The sequence below is a fragment of the Fukomys damarensis genome, unplaced genomic scaffold (assembly GCF_012274545.1).
Source record: "Fukomys damarensis isolate Sample0158 unplaced genomic scaffold, DMR_v1.0_HiC HiC_scaffold_35, whole genome shotgun sequence".
Taxonomy (NCBI): domain Eukaryota; kingdom Metazoa; phylum Chordata; class Mammalia; order Rodentia; family Bathyergidae; genus Fukomys; species Fukomys damarensis.
The window spans coordinates 39188660-39202950 of NW_022900947.1; the positions used below are offsets into that span (position 1 = coordinate 39188660).

The 14291-nt window shown below is 41.4% G+C and overlaps 1 protein-coding gene across 1 annotated transcript in view; it reads right to left on the reverse strand.

The window, feature by feature from the left end:
• Positions 1-11950, reverse strand: part of Usp46 (ubiquitin specific peptidase 46) — a 64277-nt gene extending 52327 nt beyond the window's left edge. The window contains exon 1 of the mRNA XM_010640249.2: positions 11921-11950. Coding sequence (XP_010638551.1) covers positions 11921-11938 — 18 coding nt within the window. The 5' untranslated portion in view covers positions 11939-11950. The remainder of the gene's footprint in view (positions 1-11920) is intronic.
• Between the last annotated feature and the right edge of the window lie 2341 nt (positions 11951-14291).

The following is a 14291-nucleotide window of genomic DNA, read 5'->3' on the forward strand; positions in this document are numbered from 1 at the left end:
CATATTTTACTTGTTTTATTCTTTACAATAATCCTATGAGACCTCCCTATTTTCGAAGTAAAACAGACATAGGGGAACAAGTAACTTTACCCTCATCTACACACCAAATAAGTACCGGAACCAGCTTTAAACACACACAGTTTGGCTCCACAGTACATGCCCCTACTACACAGTACTACCCTCTCAGGAGGCACAGTCGCCAGACAATCATAGAATTGCAAGAAGTGGAGCACAGATGGAGTTGCAAAGTTGTCCAAGAGCAGCCCTACCTCAGAGCCTTGCAAATCCTCATCTCTAACATCTACATAGTCCATCTGGGGTTGGGAGTAGGGAAGACAAGGAAATATCAAGAAGAGAGGTTTTTTCCACAACCATTTCAAGGACTGTTATTTTTCAAGGACTTTTTTATCTAGCCATTCAAGAAAAGAATGTTAATTTTCTAAAAAGAGAAAACTGTTAAAGAGCAAAAATAAAATCTAAGGAATCAATTTACACTTAATAATGAAAAAAGTTGCAATCTTAATTCTCAACTTCTAAATTCATACATATATACTGACAATAATACAGCAAAATAATGGAACACACAGAGACAGAGAAACACTAGAAGTATGCAAAACGAAATGTGTTGCTATGCCAATATAGTTCACCTTTCAGTGTTGGGATTATTGAGAGAGACGGTAAGAAAGAATTGACATGAGTTATATATAGAAAAAAAATTTTTATCCAAAGAAAGCTGAAGAATATCTGACATGCCTTTAAAACATACAAATGCAGCCGGGGATTTAGCTCAGTGGTTGGGTGGCCTGCCTTGCAAGCACAAGGACCGGAGTTCAATCCCAAATACCAAAAAAAAAAAAAAAAAAAAAAAAAAAAAAAAAAAAAGATACAAATGCAGTTGTAAGCAGTTGTAATGTAGAGACTTTCGACTCAAAACTATCCAGGTCTTGGCTCTAGCCCCTCAAAGCCCCTCTGGCACATTCTCCTTCCCTCTCACCAACAGTTTCAAAGTCACTTCCTACCTGGCCGCTCTCACAGAATCCTGTCTGATCCTTCACAATATTTATCACAATGTGCAGCAGCATAATTGTGATTATTTAACATCTGGCTGTCCACTAGACCACAACAGGTCTGCAGATTACAACTCAAATGATTTTGTAAATAAAGTTTTACTGGAAAACAGCAATAACCAATCAATTTACTTACTGCATCTACTTTCTCAATGCCATGGCAGAGTTGCATGGCAGAGTTGTTTGTGACAGAGATGTTATGGCCTAAATATCTACTATCTGGTCCTTTACAGAAAAGCTTGTGAGCACCCACACTAGACCATAAACCCTGTAAAGGCAGCAATTATGTGTGATTCATTTATCAGCATCCAGTAGAGAGTCTGGCACATAGAAGGCACTTGATAAATCTGTTGATTGAATATACTTGTTCAACACAGGAAGGGTAGGCAGCATATGTCACTGTTTTTTTGTTTGTTTGTTTTGTTTTTCTACCAGGGATCAAGCTCAAATCAGAACCTTGAGCTTGCAAGGCAGGCAGCAGCACCATTGAGCTAAATCCTTGTCCCATGCCACTCACTGTTCAGAGAACTTCACCTCTATATATTTAATCCTGCCCAATAACCCAGGACAGATTAGTCTTAATCTCCCCATTCCACACACGGAAAAGAAAAACAAAACAAAAAAACAAAGGGAAGCTGCCAACCTCACTCAGCCAATCGGGGAATGCACCTTTTTCACTGATGTTTTTAATTCCTTAACTGCAGCCACAGGGACTAGGCAGAGCCAGGACTGTTTCAGAGCATGTCCCCTCTGGCTGCTGGCTGTCACATGTTATCTAAGCACTGGCCACATACCCGCAGGCAGTTATGGATACCTGACCTGCTGAGTTAGCAAGTCAGTGACCCTGGAGCCTTTGTCCTACTGAACAATACTGAGTATGACCCCTTCCTTCCAGGTAAGTCACTGAGGAGATCTCACTATCCACACTTCACAGGTGGCAGAAAATAAATGAAACTTCAGTCACTTGTCGAGGTCAACATTAGCATGAAGCAGCAGTCAGTGGTGACCACTGCTCTACAACCCCAACTACTGGATGAGCAGCTACTCCTCTCGGGGCTTTAACAGGCAGCCAGTCACTTCTCAAAAAGGTAAGGGGTATTTTATTCTGCACTGTGACAGCATGTATTTCCATCCCTTGTACTAGATAGGAGAAATTACTTAAGAAAAAAGCTCAACATGACTTTATTTGATAATCATTAATAAGATGCCAAAACATCCACTACTGAAGAAAGCTGATCTTGATACCTAGCTGTATAAGGGTCTGAAGTCATTACAGGAAGGTACAATAAAGTCCAAGGGTATGGTTGATAAAACTGCTGTTCACGTGTTTAGAGACAACACAATGAAATCCTGACACAGAGGCAAACTTCAGCTCAAAAGTAGGACAAAGACTACTGGGCCTGTGCCTGTTTTGTAGCTGAAGGTGGAGGAGGAAATACAGTTACCTACCATAACTGAATTTGGAAAGCTAGAAGCAAGAACCTCATTCCCAATCCAATGTCCTACAGTCACCAATATACCTCCTCTATGACGATGTCCCTAAACTTCCTCCTCTACCCTGAGATCCTCTTCCCACTGCTTTAGAGAAAGGCCATGTGGGGGACATGGGGATCCTGGCAAAGTCCCAGGTCAAAAAGGCCAGCTCTGTAAATTTTACTACTCAGTCATTTCATCCTCCCATACTCCCCCAACCTTCCATGCCCCTATCCAAGCTCAAGGTCTTCACTGGTGAAAAACTCCACCCCAGAACTCCCTCCTCATAGCACAGGGAGAACTGAAGGACTCACTATTCCTGAACATGTTCAGGGGAATCCCAAACTCTTGGGAACCGTGACTATTTTAATCTAACACGAGGAAAACATCCTGGAATGTACTGATTATGAAATACGAAATATAAAATTCTATGCTCTCTTCCTCCACCCCAAATAGAATGGCAGTGGAAGCAGAGATGAACAAGGAGTCCTTAACAGCAATGCTACTCCAAGTATTAATGCTCTGCTGGGAGCTAAGTTCAGGAACTCTACATATGAGTGGATAGAGCAATTTCCTAAATGCCGAATTTAGTCATAAAAAATTAAGGTTTGTGTTTTATTTATCTTTGGGTTTTTATTCCATTTTGCTAGTGATCCTTCTTTATTGTATTGTACAAAAATATTGGTCTGAAACAGATTGAAAATAAAAATAAAATTGATCCTTTCCTACAGACTTTGAAAACAATTGCCAACAGCAAAACATTTAAATGAGATTGAGTTCTTTCTCTTAAAACATGTGAATTGCTGCTCACGTTCACTTTTTTTCCCCCTCACATTCACTTCTGAGAGAATTGCAAACTAAAAATACACCAAGACACCATTCCCTTACCCCCTTAGCAAAGTTCAAAAGGCTTCTGGATGGCACACTGCTTTTACGAGGTTTCAGGTAACGCAGGTTGCCAGGGGAGGACAATTTGGCAAAATCCCTCAGTCACAAAGCAAATCCATTTCTAGGAAGTCAGTCGACAGATAAGTGTCATGTATGCAACATGATGCATGACAAAGTTGTTCCTTGAAACTTTGCTTGTAAAAACCAAAGATTGGAAAACTACCTACAAGTCCTGGTAGTCAGTGGGGACCTGGCTAAATAAATTCAATACATTTAAACAAGTCAATATCCCACCAGCCATAAAAGAGAGAATGGGGATGCTCTTTACAGACTCTTTCATGACACAGAAACCAAGAGGCAGATCAGGAGAAGTCCAATGTACTATACAGTATCATATGTAGTACTGTTTGTGTCTTTAAAAACTAAGGGGAAAGCTAAAGCATATTTGCTGCAATACGCATAAGGCACCTCCATTAGGGTTTACATCAGAACGTCCCCTAAAGTCTCACACACTTGTAGGTAGGCTTTCGGGAGGTGAGTGGATCATGGAGGAGAGATTCTCATCAGTGGATCAGTCCTCTGATGAGTTTATAGCTGACTTGCTGTTAGGAGGTGGGTTCTCATCAGAACATCAGAAGAGGAAGGTCACAGTGGGCATGGTTGATCTCCCCACCCCCCTTCCACTGTCATGCCATGAACTGCTTCTCCTCTGCCACGCAGCCAGCTGACTATGGGCTGAAACCTCTACAAACTGTAAGGCAAAATAAACTTCTCCTTTAACTTGCAGGTGTTGGGTATTCTGAACATATATGTTGAATATATATTCTTTTGCAGTTTCAAATTTCTGCAATATGAAAATTTTTTTATGTATTCACAACTAAACACTGAAAAAAAAGAAACTGGGCTTAGTATTTCATGCATTTCTGAATTAGAAATGGCTAACTGTGGGGCCAGGGATTTAGCTCAGTGGTGCTGCCGCCTGCCTTGCAAGTGCAAGAACCCTAGTTCGATCTGCGGTTCCAAAAAAAAAAAGAAGTGGCTGTGTGCACCAAATAACACATAAGGATATGTTATCAACTCATTAGATGACTACATTATGCACCCTCATTCTCAAGAAAAAGAAAAACATTATATTTTAACTATTACAAAAGCTTGGCCACACATCATTAGCACTATGCCTTCCAACATTTCAATCAGAAATCACAGCTTCTTCCTCCTTTTATCCTCCCAACAGCCCATTCCCTGGTCCTCTTTAGACTGGAAGCCACAGCAAGTTTGCAACGCTTTCATCTTCTCCCCAGCAATGCTCCATCAGTAATGGGTCTGACTGTATGGACCCAGAGAGGAAAAGGGCCTGTCCAAGGTCACCAAGCCAGAAAGGGACTGGAGCCCAGGACTGCGGATACCTAGTTCAGGGCTCTGCCCACAACATTGTTTGGACTCTTCTGCTAATGAAAAGAGGGGTCACAGTCAAGACAAACAGTAATGATGCCTAGTACCAAGCTAGGTACTAGACATAAATGGATCAATTAAAACCCATAATGACCTCTCACCTCAATTGTGGATGAGAATGAAGTCTTTGGGAAGCACAGAATCAAGCTCTCACACCCAATACACAGCATGTGGAAACACCAACCAGATCTCATCCACATGTCAATCAAGGAAATTCCCTAACCAGATCTACATTGGGCAAAATTGCTCTTGTACCAGCCCATTCCTGAACCACAAAGAATCTCTTCTCTGAGCTCATGTCTCACAACTAGGGGCCGTGAATCCTGGGGCAGGGGAGACCAACTTAGTCAGCACACAATGAAGTTAACATTTTTAACTTTAGCATTTATGTTTTTTATACATATTTAAAAAGCATAGCCAGGTGTAGTGGTACACACCTGTAATCCCAGAACTCAGGAGGCTGATGCAGGAGCATCACTGAGAATTTGAGGTTAGCCTGGGCTCAAAATGAGTTCAAGGCCAGTTTGAACTACATAGGGAGACATTGTCTCAAATAAACAAAAAGCACAAATCTAGAACATCAAACCAATGACCTTAGAGTTTCAGCACAGGAGGTTAAGTTAAAATAAGGGAAACAGATTTAAGGAAAATTACTAAGTAAATAATTTCAGGTGAAACACAGATACAGTGAAACCAAGAAGCATAACTAACAAACTGGCATGTGAAAATAGCTGAACTGAAGAAGTGGATCCATCCCATTTTCTTCTTTAGAGAAACAAAGGCATGGGAATAATAGATACTCTATCCCTAGCATATCGTGCAACCAGTTCTGAAAGTTACCCCATCGTTTTACATTTTAATGTTTACCAAATGGGGTCATCCTATGTTGCTCAGGCTGGCCTCAAACTCACAGGCTCAGGGAGTGTTGCTGCCTTGGCTATTTATTTTTATTTGCCCCTCTACTCTCCACACCAGTGTCCCTAGTTAACAATGCACACTGAAACATTGCATTTAAATGGCAGTGTCCTATGACAGCTTCATCTTAGGGTGACTCCCAGCTCATTTGTCGTGAATGGTTCAGATTACAACCAAGATAGTAATTTTCACTATTCCCTTTTCACTTTCACATGTGTCTGACTTGAAATGGGCATGGTGACACATTCTTGAAACCACAGCACTTAGGAAGCTGAGACAGGAGTATGGCATGTTCAAGGCTGTGGCTACACAGTGAGTTCCTGTTTCAAGAAAATAAAACAGGGCAAAGTCATCAGCAACAAGAACATTCAAGACAGCACTGCTTCCTGAAGAGACTACTTTAGGAACTACCAAGTATCCCTAAGTAAGGGGATAAGTAACTAAACCAGAGATAAGCCCAAGCATCAGTTAAGCACAGAGTAGTCAGAAAAAATAAACTAGATCTCTAGTTCTCAAATGCATCTCCAACCTAATAGAGCACAGAAAGACAGTTGGAAAAGGCCACATATTTTGGTACATATACAAACGTTGATAAATCACTTATGGATTAATAGACATAAGACATGTATGGTGAATACCATACCAACTTCACAAAACTGGTTTGTTCTGGGAGGAAGGATAAGGAACAAGGAAAGGTAAGTGTTTTTTTAGCTACTATATCAAAAAAATAACAACTAAAGGGCCAGGGATTTAGCTCAGTGGTTCCACGCCTGCCTCGCAAGGGCCCAAGTTTGAGCCCTTATACCAAAAAAAATAAATAAAAATAAACTAAATATGGCTTAATTTAATATCTGCTAAATCTGAAAGGTAGACTTTTGGATATATGACATATCTTACATTCTTTTTTCCATACTTTTTGGGGCTTTGATGTTTTGAAATATATTTACTTAAGTTTCCTTTAAAAGCTTCACAGGTGACATGATATGCAGCCCAACTTCTTGCTCTCAGAGCATAAAGTAATAAAAATCTGGCTACTTAATATCAAGAAATACATCTATGGGATGGTAATAATCTATAGCTCCTAAAGTTGAATTACTACCTTAAGTAAATTCAGGAATCAAATTCAGGACCTTGTGCTTGCCAGGCAGGGATGGTTTCACTGAGCTATATCCCTGGCCCAAACCATATTTTTTTTCTTTCTTTTCAGTACTGGGGATCAAACTCAGGACCTTGAGCTTGCAAGGCATGCATGGCACCAATGAGCTAAATCCCTAGCCTTCATAAGCCATATTTGTTAAGAGGCCACAACTATTACCAAGAAAAGCAGTATTTCTCAAAGCATGGTCCTCCAGTCCCCTGCAACAGGATGTGGAGGGAGTGGAAAAGAGGAAGGAATATTTATTCAAAAGGCAGATTCCAAGGCCCCACCTTTACCTACTTCATCTAAATTTCTAGGTGAGGAGGGAGTTTGAATTTTTAATAAGATAACTTATATGTGGGCATCATTCTTTTTTTTTTTTGTTTTTTTTGTGGGTATCATTCTTTGTTATACCAAAGAACCAGCGAGGAAACATATTTCCCTATTGTGAACCATACTTTTAAAATCATGTATTTCTGCCAGGCATGACAGCACATGCCTATAAACCTAGTACTTGGGAGGCTGAGGCAAGAGGTTCACTGTGAGTTCGAGGCCAGCCTGGCTACACAGCGAGACCCTGTCACAAACAAACAAACAAAATCATGTATTTCTGTCTTCAGTAAGGTGGCATTTGTCATACTTTAGAAATTAAAGTACAGGGGATGTTTTCTAAATATGTAAAATAATAATTCCATCAGGACATTCAAGCAAATCCTAATAAAAATGGTTTTCTACTCGGTGTAGTAAAGGACAAAACAATGTACATGAGGACGATAACCACAATTTCATACAACCTTTCTATAAGGGCTTCAAAAACCACGTGGGTAAACAGGAAAACTACACAAGTCCAGCCTTGCTGCTGCACTCACAGGAAGAGGCCGGCATGATTTTCACCAAGGCCAATTTCAAAATCCAACAAAGCATGGACAAAAGTAGCTTGAATAAGGCTGGCTGCACAGGAAATGTACTCCAAATTCACTCCGCACACAAGGTATCTTGATTCCAGCCTATCATCCTTTTGTCCCAAGCTTCACCCCCTTCACGGTGATCATCTTTGTCATGAATCTTCCAATTCTTCCCTACCTTTCCCGACTGTTGCTTGGGTGCCCCTGATTTCCCTTTTTACTTCCCTGTTTCCCTGATTGCAGATAAAAATCAAAACTGTAAACCCGACTCCTAAGCCCTGGAAAACTGCTCCCAAGCCCCTAGCTAAAAACAACCCAGCACATGAAAACATGTTCATAAGTAAACAGGAAAGTGCAAATGTAAACCACAAAGATGCAATTTCATACTCATCAGGTTGGCAAAATGCCACCACTAACAATATCAAGTGTCTGCAAGACTATGGAAGGACTAGAACCCCCAAACACTGCTGGTTAGCAGGTAAACTGATACAGCAACTTTAGACAGCAAGCCTGCAACTAAAAAGTGAAAGTTGCCCTGAGGTGGGGATTTAACTCAGCGGTTCCACTGCCTGCCTCCTAAGTGCAAGGTCCCAAGTTCCATCCCAGATACAAAAATTAAAAAAAAAGTTGCCCATTTTCCTTTGACCCAGCAATTCCCTTCTGGGTATATACTACAAACATTCACACAGACAAACGAGTTCACAACTGTTCACAGCACTAAAACAGTGCAGATGAAAAACTGTAAGCCTAAGTAATTATCAACAAGAAAAAGAATAACTATGAGTATTATAGCATATTCATGCAGAGGAATAGTATACAACTAGAATTATGTGTATCTTAGTGGATAAATCTCAAAGTCATAATTTAAACAATAAAAACATTAGTTCAGTACTACAGAGTATGTTTAAAACAAGTAAACAACATCATGGCTGATTTATGTGTGCACATGTATCCAGTAAAAGTGTAAAAACATACAATAGTCACCAAATTCAGAATAATGGTCACTCTGGAGATAGGGACAATGAAAGGAGGAGGGGCTCACAGGAGGTTTTAATTGTATTTGAAATATGTTATTTCTTCACTGGGTGGGGAATACTGAATGTTCACTCTGTTATTCTACATACTTTTCTGAATGCTTAAAATTCACCTCCACCCAGAAAAGGAATCCCACATCTGAGCTACTTTGAAGCACTTTTCTGTTCTGAAAAGGGCATCAGGATTCCATGGGCAAGAGGGAGGCTGGACCTATGAGGGGAAAGTAAAGCCTTGGGAACCAACAGGGTCCCACACCCCAATACCACCAAGATCTTAATTAAAACTATCTAGAGCAAATATTCATTCTTAAAACTGTGGTAAAATCCCATGAAGGAAATTATAACATCCTCAAAATCCTAACCCATAACTGCAGGACAGAAATATTCCAAAATGCCTTTAGTAGTATCTGTGCTGGTGAGACTGATACAGAAATTGTCTTATAGTTTTTGCTGATTCATTTTTGGGTGGTCTTTTGTCTCAAAAAAACCAGGCCTTTCAGGCCTTAGATTAGCATGTGGTTTCACAACTAGAAATATATCCTAAGAAGATGCATTAAAATATTTAGACCAGAAAAGTTAACTAGACTAAAAGAAACTATCTTGCACAACTCCTCCAGTCTGTTTGCTTTGGGCTGGCTTTCTGAGTAGGCAAGAGATAAAAAACACTCAGAGACATCTTTCTGATGATACTACTGAAGTGAATACCATCACAATAACCCACAGCCAGTTAACACTAACTAGAAAAACCAGGCTGGAAAAGGGAGGAAAAATCTGAACTAGCAAAAACTCTAAATTGCTAAGAGAATCAAAATCGAAATTTACTTTCAATTACAACCTCAGATATCAAAATTCCACACAAGTAAAAAATAAGGAAATTTTATAGGGTGGCTGAACTGGAACACAAAGTTGATATACAGAAATCTTTAATTCTAACTATACATTGACATTCAGCTTTGTTTTCTCCTAGGATTCGAAGAAAGAGAAAAATCTGCATACCTAATTGTCAGGTCTTGACCTAACATACACTCCTGCCTATTAGATCTGTGGGGTCAGAAGAGCAGAATCTTTTTCTTGAGACATTAACCCATCTAACCTCAGGCTGCATTTTTCAAAATCCAGCAACTATCAGAGTAGACCCTCTCACATAACTAATTATTCCTAGCTGACACAATAAACTAAACTCAAATAGTTGCCAATTATCTTTGATAATAGAAAGCATGACTAACAAAATCCAAGCTATCACTTTCCCCAAATTATGAGACTGATGTATTTTTATTTAAATAGTCAACCATTCTCATGCTTCAGTTAAGCAGTTGACAAAAATAAAACTGTATTTATAAAAATACTCTAGTTTTGTTTCAATTTTTTGCTAGTTTTACTTTCCCTTCATTTTAAGGTGACTTCATTTATTTAAAAGAATTCAAACAGAGCATGTTGGCACACGCCTGTAATCTTTGTACTTCAGAGGCCGAGACAGGACTGCTGCAAAGTCCGAGGCCAACCTGGGCTGCCACAGTAAGATCAAAACCAGCCTAACCTACATTTCAAGACCCTGTCTCAAAAATATCAAAAGAATTCAAATCTAGCAGTCTAACTGGTGTGAAATATTATCCTGGAGCTGTTCCACAGATGCTAAAATGCTAATATGTGATAAGTTCAATAGAGTTTTAAACAAGGTAGTTACTCAAATGGTTGCTAACCATTTACAGATGCAGATTTGTATAAAGACTTTATCTAAGAAATACTATACACCATGAAGCTTTACAACATGAAACCAAAATTACTCACAAATATAATTTCCCCAAAACCACCATTAGACAGATTCCAGTTCTAACTCACACTACCACCATGTCCTCATATAAAAGCCACAAGCAGAAAGCATATAATTATTAAAGAAATGTACTATTGCATGAATCATCTTCCCACTCCCCTGCTTCTGAGACTTTGTTTCACCCTTACCTATGCCAATATCATACTATATTGAAATTGTTCCATCTTCACCAATATTAGGCCTCCAAGATAAGGTATGGCTAAGCTCACTAGGGTCAGGGACTCGCTTCATTCATTTATTAAACACTGCTATGTGGCAACACTAACATAGCAGATCCTCAACTAAATATTGGCACCAACATTGGCAATACTGGCATCAACATCCTCAATGGATGCCCATTTATAAGTACATAATTTGGAATCTATTTAATAGAGGGCATTTTCCCCACTATTAACAAATAAAATAAAGGTAAGATAATTTAGGCAATTTGCATTAGTACAAGTTACATTTGATTTCTCCAAATGCATCTTTAGAAAATTTCTCAACTCAAACAAAAAACAAATAATAAAAACTTTCCATTTTCAGGGCCATAAAAATATATAGGACGTTAAATCCATGAGTCTGGACGAAAATCAGAGGTTTACCAACAGAGTACATTTCTTCATGCTTAGTAGCAGCTACAGCATTTTCAAAATTACAACACACCAGCCAAACAAGCTTTTCTATCTCTGAACCAAACCCTGTGCCCAAGCTAACTTGTCCTAAGCAAGCTGATCAGGAATTATGGTGAGGAATTCACAAGAAGAAGTTAATGGGAACCAACATTAAAACTTCCAAACAACAATAAAATTTCAGTAGGATGGGAGATACGGGAGGGATGAGGATATTTTCCATACCCCCAATATCAAATACTGGCACAAGAGTGTGGGAAGAAGAGGTAGTATTAAGCTCTCAATCACAGGAAGGATTTACAGTAAGTTCTGCTTCTGCTCTGCTGGATTCTTTTTTCTCCTGTGGAGGAAACAAATCTGCTTTTCAGCTCTAGGTCTTGGTCTGTTTGTCTTACTCAGAAGGACAGTATCTTCTAACACCCTTCATAGACACACATCAGCCTGCTTAATATATGCCAAAGAACTTGGCTTTAAAAAAAAAATGTAATCCTTGCTTGCTTTCACTACAACTACTCAAAACAGCTGGGACCAAATGGAGTTAGGAGTGGGATCAGCAAGAGCCCTAGAGAGCAGCACGAAGTGAATGAAGACCCAAAAAAGACCTACCTGGAAGCAATTCATCATCAAGTGAAAGCTCTGAAGAGGAGTCCAGGGAACATTTATTTCTGATTGTGTGAAAAGACAGCAGTCTCCTCATCACGAAGGCTTGTCCTCTGGGAAGCGAGTCTGGGAGGGGCAGAGGCGAACTGAACAGCCTTTTATAAGGGGCGGGGTTAAAATTCTCATCCTAGCCTTCTGTAAACTGCCATACAGCTTAGTTTGCATAAGAGAACCAGTGGGTTGTTTATGTTAGTGGTTGCTTCCATCAAGTCAAGGTAGGCACAATCTCTATAGTCGTGTAAACAACTAAGATTACCATCTCATTACACAATAATGAGAAAGATACTGACAGTAACAGCTAGTACAGTGGGAGTACTTGCTAGATACCAGACCCTGAGGCCTAGTAACTCACATAATACAACTATCTGGGGAGGTAGCAACCATTATCATCCCTTTTATAGATGAGGACAGCAAGACAGAGAGAAGCTGCTCAAGGACACAAAGTTAGTACGCGTTAGCAGCAGGTCTTGAACCTAGAAGTCTGGTTTTACAGCCCAAACCCCTCATTATTTGCTCAAGATGATTTCTGAATAGGAGATAAAACTCTCTGCTTACGATTTCTTGGGTCCTCAATTCACCCGGTCCTCAATTCACCCAGATCCTAAACTTGGTATCTTTTTAGGTCAACACTGGAGATGTCAAGTCTCCAGACTCAATAGTGGCCTATTCTTCTCATGTCCTCCCAGCAGCTTGTCTCCCTGGCTGAGTTTCCCTGAAAACAGGTTGTGAGATTGTACCAGGTGTGCCAAGTGGCTGCACTGAGAACAAAAAAGAAAAAGGAAAAAAGCCAGAGGCTGGCGTCCTCTTGAGACAACACTAGCTCTTAGACTGAGGGATGTCATCATACAGAAGCAGGACAGGACTGCCACTGCCACCAAGAGCAAGGACCAAGCCTCAGGACTCGGCAGGCCTAAGGCCACCCCAGCAGGCACAGGCGGCAGTATTAGAGATGCTGTGGTTTCACAGTTTCCCCCAGGAGCTGGTCGCAGCCGTGAGACACTGAGAAGAAAGGCATCACCTTCTCACTGTACCAAGTAACATTAATGCCACTGGACAGCAAGAAGCAGGAAACCTGCCTCCTCCTGGAGAAAATGGAGAAAAAGAGATGGAAAGGCTCCAGGTGCTACCAATATTACCTAACTTGCCTGCACCAACATGGGGCAGGCAGCTACCACCTGCTCTGCTGGCTGAGGAAGTGGCCTTGTCCAACAGTGTTGAAAGGTAAAACCAGCACCAGTGGGTCTCAATTCCACCCCGGAGCTAACACATGGCTCCTTAGTTCTCCTTTGCCATGTGTTGCTCTTGGAACAGAATGTGGGACAGAAGATTTTGAAAGATACGTGTGATGGGGGAAGGGCAACCAGATCACCTTTCCCAAGGCTTCTCAATCAAGCTGCCTCGATGCTTTCAGAAGGGCCCAGTATCACCAGCTTCCGGAGAGGTTTTCCCAAACGTGGCTCTGAAAGCGCACATGTTCCAGCTTGGACGGAGTAGGAGGCTGGCTGGGGTCGTTCTAAAGGGTACAGTCAAAACACACGCCCCTCACATCCTGCACAAGTGGGCAAGGCCTTACCCCAGGTTGAGCTCCCCAAGGCTCTGACAAGTGAAGGTGCAAGCAAGGTACACCCTGGGGACCCCAAAGGCTCAAGGCTATTCCTGCAGATACTGAAAAGGACGGGAGAGAAACTGAGGAATCCATGGCCCCAGACCGGGTCAGAACCTTGTGATGTCCCCTTGCCTTGTCCATGCCCAGCAGCCGCCTCTGCATCTACAGCGGACCAGACAGGAAACCGTGGAGACCTCCTCCATGCTCACAACTATCGCCCACCCCTGGGGCCTGCACATTTTACTGTCGTAGAACCTGGTTCCTCTCTTCCCCAGGTGAGGACGCTGAGGTATCCCGAACAAATTACAGTGCTTCCCTAAACCAGGTTGAAGTTCACCACATTTTACACTTTTTTTTTCTTACAGCTCTATTACATTTCAAATTTGTCCAGATACACCGATTTAATCGCTGTTGCAAAGTGAATTTTAAATACAACCGAAGGGCTCAACTCAAAATGAGAGATGAGGGCAGTCACGGAATGCAGGAGGGGTTTATCAGCGCAGGGAGAGGAGAGGTGCCCCCCACACCCAGCTCCCCGCCTACTACCCGTCCCCCGGGACGTCACCGTGCGGCCACCTCGTTCCTCCCAAGCCAGGGCCACCGCAACCTGAGGGCGGGGGTTCAGCGGCCCTGGGATTGGGGCAAGCGGGCTGGCTCTTGGTCCCGGGCCAAGACGGGGGCGTGGGCGAGGGTCCCCCAGTCCAACGGCTC